At 41.9% G+C, this 10,594-nt stretch overlaps 1 protein-coding gene across 3 annotated transcripts; it reads left to right on the top strand.

The window, feature by feature from the left end:
- Nucleotides 1-6,510, top strand: ccnl1a (cyclin L1a). 3 transcript variants are annotated; one of them, XM_033976503.2, is made up of 10 exons: nt 1-340; nt 574-648; nt 936-1,045; nt 2,426-2,546; nt 2,633-2,697; nt 4,448-4,547; nt 4,623-4,727; nt 4,814-5,070; nt 5,144-5,242; nt 5,356-6,510. In XM_033976503.2, exons 1-10 carry the CDS (start codon nt 101-103, stop codon nt 5,783-5,785), a joined length of 1,602 nt encoding a protein of 533 aa, XP_033832394.1. In that variant the 5' UTR covers nt 1-100; the 3' UTR covers nt 5,786-6,510. The 3 variants fall into 3 exon arrangements, 2 of the variants coding, with proteins under 2 accessions (XP_033832394.1, XP_033832395.1); XR_004542117.2 differs by lacking the exons at nt 4,814-5,070; nt 5,144-5,242; nt 5,356-6,510 and adding an exon at nt 3,090-3,103 and having other exon boundaries at nt 41-340; nt 4,623-4,641; XM_033976504.2 differs by lacking the exons at nt 4,448-4,547; nt 4,623-4,727; nt 4,814-5,070; nt 5,144-5,242; nt 5,356-6,510 and adding an exon at nt 3,090-3,806 and having other exon boundaries at nt 41-340.
- Nucleotides 6,511-10,594: the final 4,084 nt, after the last annotated feature.

The following is a 10,594-nucleotide window of genomic DNA, read 5'->3' as shown; positions in this document are numbered from 1 at the left end:
GACGTCAGCACGTTGCATGCTCTGCGCAGAGTTTGCGCTTCCTCTGTGAAACCGCCAGGCAGATCAGGCGTCTGCTGTAATCGCTGTTGTCCGGGTGAAGATGGCCGCAGGTCCCCTCTCTGTATCGTCCAACGCATCAACAAACAATGATGGTATTCTCATCGGCGATAAAATGTACTCGGAGGTGTACCTCACCATCGACAACTCTCTCATACCCGAGGAAAGGCTCTCCCCGACGCCATCTATGCTCGATGGCCTCGACCTGAGCACGGAGACCGACCTTCGAATATTAGGATGTGAGCTCATCCAGTCTGCAGGGATTCTGCTCAGGTTACCACAGGTATATAACGTTAGATTTTATTCACACGATCCTAATATCTTAACTGAAAAGTAAACGGAACCACAACGCCCTGCATTTTAGTCCTTTACCTTATGAGGCCTATTTATTAGCAATTAGCTTCTGTTAGCTTGAGATGTTGGCGTGGTAAAGAAAATGGCGGATTCATTGTACAAGGTTAGCATAATCAAATTAACGAACTGCGTTTAACGTGATTTACTCATTTTGTTCGACAGGTCGCCATGGCAACTGGCCAAGTTCTCTTCCATCGGTTCTTCTACTCCAAATCCTTCGTGAAACACAGTTTCGAGGTAAGTTTGCTCCGCTACCGACAATCATTGTTAGCATAGCTTAGCCGAACGTCGTGGTTGCGTTGCAGGCGGAAGCCATGTTCTCACGCAAAGCTGCTCGTGTTCTACTCTTATGACGCACATGGAGAAGAAAACAATAAACGTTTTAATGCATTTCGTGCTAATTTCATTATTTATATGCATGTACATGGACTTTATAGATCCAGATGGATATGTGAATGTGTAAGATTCACAGCCATCGCCTGCTTGCTCTCAGCGTAACTATTCCTCGTAACTTTGTTCTTCAGATTGTGGCAATGGCTTGTATTAACCTGGCGTCCAAGATTGAAGAAGCTCCCCGCCGAATACGAGATGTAATCAACGTGTTTCACCATTTGAGACAGATAAGAGCCAAAAAGTAAGTACATGTATACCCCGTTTGATGTAATTATCACATGGCAGTGGTATTTTGTTTATATAGTCTGAATTTGCATTGTTTTTTGAATGTGAAAGTGCTCTTCTGTTGATCCATGTACTCTAAACACTTTTCAGTTTCCACATGATAGTCTCTGAAGTGTGTATTTTTGACTATTTGGTTCTCAACTGATGTGGTGTTTAACACATCTTGTTCAAAAACTTGAATACCTATAACATTACAAGACGGGCACAAGTTCAACAGCTGTTTGTGCCTCTGTCTTGATTTAAAATGTTCGTGTCCAGTCCAGACCCTGGCATTAACTTGGATTCTTTTTTCCTTTGCAACCAACTAACAGCGACCAGCTACATTTACCAAAGCCTGGGTGATGTGGAATGGTACGTAAGCTGAAGCAGTCGGCATGACAACCATGAGGCAAGGCTGTCTCCTCCCCCAGGCCCGGCCCACCCCTCTCCTGTGGGAGACGCCCGTGGTCCGAGGCACCGCGGGCTCCTGGGATCGGGGATGACAGGTTGGCCGAAGGTCTCGGTCCCCGGGGGCGCTTTGAGGACTCCTGTGGTTCGTTCTAAAGCTTGGGGTTTCTGTCCGACCACCCACGGACCATTGGGTAAAGTAGTTTTTTCTTTCCTCTGGCTGCCCCTCACCATGCAGTTTGTCTTTGCATTTGAACAAAGTCCAATTCACAAACTGTTGTCCATGGCTTTTACAGAAATGTTTAACAGAAAGTTAGTGTTGGAGTAGTTTTGATCCTGCATGCTGCAGTTTCTATTGTTGAAACGTTGAATAAGAGCTGCACAATTGTCTAAAATAGTTTATTTCATTTACATAATGTTTTGTGCATGTGCTAATCTCTAGTCTGAAGGAGAGAAGAAAGTGGAGGACATGGTGTCATTTTAGTTACACTTACTAGTGTCCCAGTTTATTCTATGTTTTGGAAGATGACTGCATCTGATTTGACGAGGTTAAGTTGTGTATGTCTGTATAAATAATCATGTGACACGTGAGTCAAAAGATTTGCCTTAGACAAGAATAGAAACTTTGACCAATTTGCATACCCACTTAGCAGGATCAGAACAGGATTGAGCTTGTTGTGAGATGGAGAATGTTGAAAACCATTTCTGTTAAAGCTGTGGCACATGGTGATGGAGCACTGAGGTTGTTCATTTCTACACATTGCTTTCTGAACCACAGGAGTCCACAACCCCACTGTCAGACTTGCTAGCATATTTCCTTGAGTTGGTTGAAAAGGAAAAAGGAGTGCATGCTTACAAAAGAGCACTTTCTTTTTCTGACTTTTATTTCATTTTTGTTAAAAAACAAAAAAAAGGAAACAATATTTATTTTGGTTCCTTCACAAACCAGGACTCCCACACCTCTGATACTTGATCAGAACTACATAAATACCAAAAACCTAGTGATCAAAGCAGAAAGGCGTGTCCTGAAGGAGCTGGGATTCTGTGTTCACGTTAAGCATCCGCACAAGGTAAGTCTCTGCTTTATTTACATGGTGTTTGTTAAACAAAACACATGCACATTCATAACAATTTGTTCCATCTTTGTTTTTGTCAGATTATCGTCATGTACATTCAAGTTCTGGAATGTGAAAAGAACCAAACGCTGGTGCAGACCGCCTGGTAGGTGTCTCTTTATACCCTTTTGCTCATTCTCACAGAAATAACCTGTCACGTCTGCAAATAAGCTACTAAGACCTGGGCTAAAGATGGACTTGGGCAGATTCAGATGCGTGTCTGTTGGCACTTGGGATGTTCTGCCAGGGTCAGTGATATAAACTGCACCTGCCAGATAACTCAAGTATGTGCAACTCTCAGCACAGTTACACATCTGGAGCTGAACCATGTTTGGCCCATGTCTGACATCTCCCCTCTTCTCATGGACAAATGAGTGTGATGGCAAACCTGTTGCACTACTGTCTGCCCTTACATGGCTTAACTTGAGTCTTGTGATGTGTCCACTATAAGTAGAACTTGGTTTAACTTTGTCCTTTTTCTCTACTCTTTGATTAAAGGGTAGTCCATGCTGGTAAGTCACATAAAGAACCTCTGAACTCTGCCTCCTCCAACCACATGACCCCAGGAAGCTCCCCCCATTGGCTGGCTCTGCTGACAGCCAATCCCAATGCTGAGATTCTCTGAAGGGGGCGGGCCTTTCCCAACTGCCAACGTCATCTTGTTTTCTTATGGGTGTCTTGAAAGGATTTGTATTTTGGTCTTGCTACTAATTATTTGAATGAGATGTTAGCCACAGCTAGGCTATAATTTGTGCAGGTAAGATTAGTCCCTAGTGAGAGTAGAGTACATTGAAGCATCTTTACCATTGGCATACTGTCTTGCCCCTCTTATGTGGTTTCAGACATGTCTGTTTTGCAGGCTCATCCAGTTCAGATTTTGCCTCGAAGGACCCATGACTCAAAGAAGTCAGACTTCATCGGGCGTGTTTATTATAGAGCTAGCTTAGCTCCAACTCTTAGTACCCAATGCATGTACCCACCCAGAGGGCAGTTAGACGATTCCTTGGCTCGTTGATCACATGTCATAAAGTGAGAGGGTAATGTGGCTGACCCGAACAACATAGCATGAACAAATGCTTTCTCCCTTCTGTGTAACAAGTCTGCATTTGTGCATTCATTATTTTTATTTTTTGCATACATGGAATCTTGTATGGTTACCATCTCATCTGTTTCTCATTTTGTGACAAAAATGGTTGACTATGAGCAACTTTTTGATGAGGCATATTAATTGTAAATGATTTCAAAGCCTATAAAATGATTAGTTTGGCCTTTTTCATTTTTTTTTATCTCTACAATTATTCCAATGCCACATTTAGTGTAAAGCTTACATTTGTCCTAAGTAAATAGTACTCATTTTGCATGTCACCACATACATCGTCCCTCCAATGCCAAGAAAGGCAGATTGTTTTAGTTCAGTATTGTACATGTCGATGCATGCTTCCAACTCAAATGCATGAGCCAAGATGGTCATTCTGTTCTATGCTGTCGGCACCGTCTGTCCTCATGCCTTTATGTGACCAGCCATGGAAACCCCAGGGAGAAATGGACAAAGTTAATCCTAAACCCTTGTTTCCTATTTATAAAGCTGCCTGTTTAATTTGAATATGAATTAAACATTTAACACATTTAATGTTTGAGGGGCTGCTGTTAGAGGTTAGTTCAAAATGGAGAGGAAAATTCTTGAGTCTTTCATCAGTTAATACAGTTACGGTTTGAGTATCAGAAATATGGCATTTTTAATATAATTTTAATTTTAAACAACTGCCTCTAACTGCAGACAAGTATCACATTTGGAGTCTTCTGTCATCTTTGAGAAGATGCTATGGGTTTTTTTCTATGCGCTTTTGTTATTCCAGGAACTACATGAATGACAGCCTGAGGACCAATGTATTTGTCCGGTTCCAAGCTGAGACCATTGCTTGTGCCTGTATATTCCTCGCAGCCCGTGCTCTGCAGGTAGGTTCACGCACGCTCCCTAAACTCACTGCTGTGTATTTACTGTGACACTAAACCATTGTCTCCTGGCTCCAGATTCCACTGCCCTCCAGACCTCACTGGTACCTGTTGTTTGGAGCCACTGAAGAGGAAATCAAAGAGATCTGCATCACCACATTAAAACTCTATACCAGGAAAAAGGTAATACCACATCGGAGATGTAGATAGTCGCCCCCTCTTCCTTAAACATGATTACCATACTAACTATCCAAACCATTTTTGTTTAGCCCAACCTGGAGCAGCTGGAGAAGGAGGTGGAGAAGAGGAAGGTGTTCTTAGCAGAGGCCAAGCTCAAGGCCAAAGGCCTGAACCCTGATGGGACCCCTGCCCTGACATCAGCCGGAGGCTTCTCTCCGGCCTCCAAGCCCTCATCTCCTAATGTCACTGTCAAAGTGGACGACAAGTCCCCCAACTCCCAGACCCTTAAAACTCTCAAGAAAGAGCCAGACACTCGGAACCAGGTCTCCAAAAGTCCACACAACGGGTAAGCTCATCACTGCATTAGAATTAAAGTTATTTCAAACAGTTGTTTAAATGTTTATCTTTGTTTTGTTCAGGCTGAGAAGAGAAGCAAAGATTGGAAGGAACAGTAGGAGTGGAAGTCGATCTCGATCAAGAACGCGATCCAGGTCGAGATCCCGGTCTCCACGGCGACAGTAAGTCATTCATGTTGAAGCGGTCATTTAGCTAAATCCTGATGATCTCGTTCAGTCTTCAGCAAGTGTATTTCTTGCCCACAGGTACAGTAAACGGTTTGTTTCTTGTTCAGTTACAGACGCAGCCGCTCAGGGACCTACAGTTCTCGGTCTCGCTCCCGTTCTCACAGCCGAAGTCCTTCACCACGACGACACCCCCCTTCCCCTCTACTGCCCCACCTTAAGTCCAAGTCCGCTCATCACAATAGTGACTCAAAAAGCAGTGGGCGACACAGCAACAGTGGCTCCGGTCACAAGAGGAAGCGGTCGCGCTCCCGCACTCCCATCAAAATGGAGCGGGACAGAGAGCGGGACAGGGACAGAGACCGAGAGCGCTTTGACCTCTCCAAGAAACACAAGCACGAGCGCAGTAGCAGTCACAGAGAGCGCAGAGAGAGGGAGAGGTCTCGTTCCTATGACAGGGAGAGAGAGCGTGGCCACAAGAGTAAACACCACAGCAGCGGTAGCAGCAGCCACTCAGGGCACGGTCGCCACCGCCGCTGACACATACACATGTATCCACACACAGACATGAGCTCTGGGGCTGCTGGGGCATCTCGACTGTCCAACCTTCAATGCACATGTACGAGGTCAAGACTCAGTTCTTTAGAAATGGAAGAGTAAAGTAAATTTAAATGGATGACATTAAGATGGTAGATGCATGTGCAATTAAAACCCAGTATTGCAATCTAATCTCGTTTTGCGAAGAACTGAAAATGGGACTTGTATGGAATACATGATGGATATTGGAGTTATGGCTTAATCAGACATCACATCAGTCCCAGAGATATAAACTTTTTTCCTACATTTTCTCATCGATTTTCCCACCCTTGTATTTCTGGTTTAACATGTAAAGTTACACTGTAAATATGTTTCTTTAGCCCCTCAGGATCTGTAAAGATATAAGAGGTGATGGCTACTGGCACAATGTGAATGCTTTAATTTTTAAAAGCAAATGGTTTGTGTCGAGTTAAATTAAAAATGTAAAATAAAGATTGTCTTTAAGGAATGATCAATGTTTGCACATGGAGTGACTGCAGAGGGGCGGTAATCATATTTGTGTTAGGACTCTGTACAGCAGTTTTCAAAGGCAAACTTCCATTTTTTTACAATGGGGGAAGCAGACTAAAATATTTTAGAGCAGATGTCAGTTTGTAACACTGGTTTTAGTCTGCATGTGTTTATGTCGCATTTTTATTGAGTAATAAAAAAGTTATGTAATTGGAAAATGCATATTTTTGGGTTTTTTAATTTAAACTGAATACAATATATTTTAGTTGCCAAGTAAGGCTACTGACTCGAGTCGTCCAGAATTTCAACTCTTGACTAGCGTTGCCTACACGTGGTTAATAAACGGAGGAGGGAGGTTTAAGTTACTGTCCACCAGATGGGGCTGTTGAGCGCTAATCTGTCGTTTCTTTTTGGTGGCTTCTAATGTAACACATTTCTTTTATGACTTATCTATCTTGAGAAGCATGCCACTAAAAGCCAGACATGTTTCCTATATACAGTGTGATGTCAGCGTTTATGTGTGAAAGGGTTTGTGGCTATATCAGATCAGCTCTATACAGACTGGGAAAAAGATGGAATCTTCTGTACACATATGGAATACTTTTAAATGTAGCCTACTCTTTGTGAGTGTTTCATGTTTGCTGTCCAACTGTTCAGTGTTAGAGCCATGGGTGGGGGTAACACAAGACCCTCTATAGACCTTTGGGACGTCACTGGAGATGGTCTGTAGTAGTCTTTAAGGCCTATTTGTCAAAGCATGGATCATGCACAAGTTTTTTTTTGTTTTTTTTTTAAATGCAAATCTTGAATATCTGGTAATGTAGCACAAATTTCTTAAATGCAGAATTACATGACGGTGAACTGACCTACTCTCAGAAGGACACCTGGGCATATAAAACTACTGACAATTCCTTTATCCAAAGAATCGGCATCTAAACAAACACAAAAGAAGGGGGAAAAGCCAGTTACAATAAAATACAGCATATTTAATTTGTATTAATACAGTGGAAATGACATCAGCCATGACAGTGAAAACAACTATTGGTTATTGTTTTAGCATTTAAAATAAATATGCTATAGGCCTACTGTCTTGTGTGCTTGTAAAAATCACATCTACTCTAACAGTAGTTCTTCACTATGACTGCAGATACATTACACAACAACATGGAAAACACCTATTTCACATGTCTATTATTGAAAGTGCAACGATTCATTTTCTACTTATAATGAACATATTTAAGCTATTGTGCTTTCTATTAGGTATGCTAGCAGGTGACCACTCTTCACTGTCATCATATTAACAGTATCAGCACAGTGAAAAAATACTCAAAACAATAGCTGCCAGCCTCTAATGTATCAGTCCCAAAGAAAGAAACTAGGCTAAGATGGCAGCCTCATAGTACATTCAAAACTTTTAAAGTGATCTGTGTTGTAAAATCAACATTTCATCTCTTTTAACTATGATATAGTTGTTTCCCCTCACCATTTACTCACCCGAAGAAGTAGTATTTGGAGTGATTTGTGCACATTTGAGCAATCTTTAATCACTATTATTAAGAAGCTATTTTGTCGATCAACTATAGACACAAGCACAATAGGTCTTTAAACTTTGGGATATGAATGTTGAAAGGCAATTCTGCACTAAATCAACATTACATTTTTGTAAGATAAAATTATTTAGATTGAGCACAGTGTTTGGGGTAATTTCACCTCTCATAGGTCACATACATGTAGGTTATTCATGTAAAAAAAGAACTAATTGGTGAACGTGTAAATACTGTGATGTGAAGTGGCAGATGTGGGTTAGACTGTGCAGGGGGTAATCTCAGCCACCGTCACTAAAGCCAAACATAGAAACCTAAGCCACTGGGAAAGAGCATGTTTAGTCTACTATGTGACCAACTACAGCCACAAGTCATGGGCTGGGGTTAATATTCAGACCACCACTTGTCAAATACAGGACTAGTCAAGTTAGTATTAAAACCACCACTTCATTTTGGGATTCTTCTGAAAAAAAAACTGTTAGTAAAATAATGGCAGCGGCACATGAGAGCCAGGTCAAAAGAAACACAATTTGGATTTGCACCTTGCATAGAAACCTGAAAGTGCATTGTATGTAACCCTCTCGGTGATAGGGAGATTACTTTATGACTTTAGTTAGGGTATGGCTTGGCACTGAATGTTCCACAGTAAAGTATTACACTTATCTAATGTGCATTTATTCAATTACACTTGGTTTCACTGCTCACAAATACTTTAAAAACACATGAGTCACACATCTGACTTATAACACGTCCTGGTGGCATCACCAGCTTGTCTCCATGTACATAGATAAGTTGAATGCCATAATGTGGAACATTCCAGGCAAAGCAATGCAATTACCATAGACAAGCAGGCAGTACAACCTTGCTCATCAAGATGAGTTCTCATGAAAATCCATCCTAGCAGGCTCTTGCTGGTGTGACAGGGCCCAGCGGCTGGTGGCCCGACAGTGGACCAACGAACGAGCACACAGCATTGTGATTTAGGTGGAAGTCAAAGGTGAAGCTCCCAAGCAAACCAAAACAAACATAGCGACACCAAAAGACCTACTTTGACCTATTTTAGCAGAAATATTGAAAAACATGCAGCGGGAAGCACTTTGAGCATTTGTGACACAAAATCATGTTTGGGCTTTTTTCTCAACTGGATTTAACAAAAGTTTGATTCCTCAGGTTGTGACGCTTTGACCAATCAGATTAATGTTTGAACGTTCTGAACGCTTTCAGTGAAAGCCATAATATAATTATGAGAGTAGAATTCAGTTCAAAGTGCTACAAATATCAATTTGGCATTGGCCAGGTTACAGGTTTTCACCATAAAAGTTACACAGTTCACCTTTAATGTTGAAAAAAAATAATTTAGTAATTTTTGGGAGAATTTTGTTTACTGAGAAACATAAGACCTTTTTATTACTTAGGCCTATGTCTTTTTAAATAGACCTTTTGAGGTCTAAAGTGAAGTTGAGTGCCCCTTATGTGAGCTGCCGTAGGCTACAGTTAGTCAAGTTATGTCCATCTAAACACTGTCTGGTTCAATTGTAACAGTTTGTAGACTTTTCACTTAATCAAATCCAATTTAAACAACAGAAAATACCCTGCGTTGTAACTTTAGCCATGACTGGTAGAGCCGTTCTGTGCCTGGCTCCAGCTCTACAGATCACCTATGGTCCTTGGATGTCCAAACACTATCTTTCACTCAATTGTCTTGATTCAATATGTTGAAACTGGCACCGATTGGAAGCCCACAAGGAAACCACTAATTTAACCTCTGTGTTTCTTCAGAAATCTGACATCCAAGTGCACTGCCATGACTAAGCTTGTTGTAAAATACACAGAGGATTGCTTCAGATGTTGAGCCCCAAAAATAGCCAGCGTGGTAGTTAGATTGCAAAAGAGGGGAAATGTGAGAGTTGGGCTGGGACAGTGCTCTCTGGTGGGCTTGAGTTTATGAGTCATGGAAGTCCGACATTTTTTCCGCAGAGATTTGCTCATTTGTTTTCATGTTGTTTACACTGGAGCTGAGCGGTAGTGCCAGTGCTACATGTGTGCTGGTATGGGGTGGTGTGGTGGGACATCTGCAGCCCATTACACGTTCATCCTTCCTGCGCAGAGGAAACAGGGCTGTTGTTATTGTTGCGAGGTCGGCCCCACTGTCTCTATTGCTTCATCATCACGCATCATTAAAGCGCAGCACCATCTTTCCTCCGCCTCAGTATTGCTGGTGGTGCTGCTGGTGGTAGGGATGCTTTTTGGTTGTTGGCTTTTGATTAAAACCTTCCATTGTGCACCTCACAAATGTGTCTTTCATCATATTCTTATTGTGCAACTTTCAGATTAAATGCTGAAGATGGTCCATGGTTATTGTGTCTAGAGCTGCAGAAAATATCACTACATGATCGCTCGGCTAATTCAACGTCCACAGTAAGAAACAAAATCAAATACTGCATTTGAAAATTAAAGGGGCACTACATAACTTTTCTGGTGGAGGTTTTTCCACCTCCACCCGTGACTCCACCAGGCCAGGTGGAAAGGCGACTCCAGCTGTATGAGAATGTATGTTATTTCTGAGCAATGAAAGCACCTGTATATGAATAAATGTCAAATAAATTGGTTTAATGTCATACTGTGGTAGCAGACAAAGCAAATATCTCCATGGAGAAAAAAACTAGAAAAGTTACATAGTGCACCTTTGAGTTGTGCGCCCTAATCCTGACCCTGTGCTTGCATACCACTCTATTATCGCTGCCTCACTTGTCTTGTT

The sequence above is a fragment of the Periophthalmus magnuspinnatus genome, chromosome 13, assembly GCF_009829125.3.
Source record: "Periophthalmus magnuspinnatus isolate fPerMag1 chromosome 13, fPerMag1.2.pri, whole genome shotgun sequence".
NCBI lineage: Eukaryota > Metazoa > Chordata > Actinopteri > Gobiiformes > Gobiidae > Periophthalmus > Periophthalmus magnuspinnatus.
The sequence above is the reverse complement of the archived record's forward strand: the minus strand, read 5'-3'. Positions and strand labels throughout refer to the sequence as shown.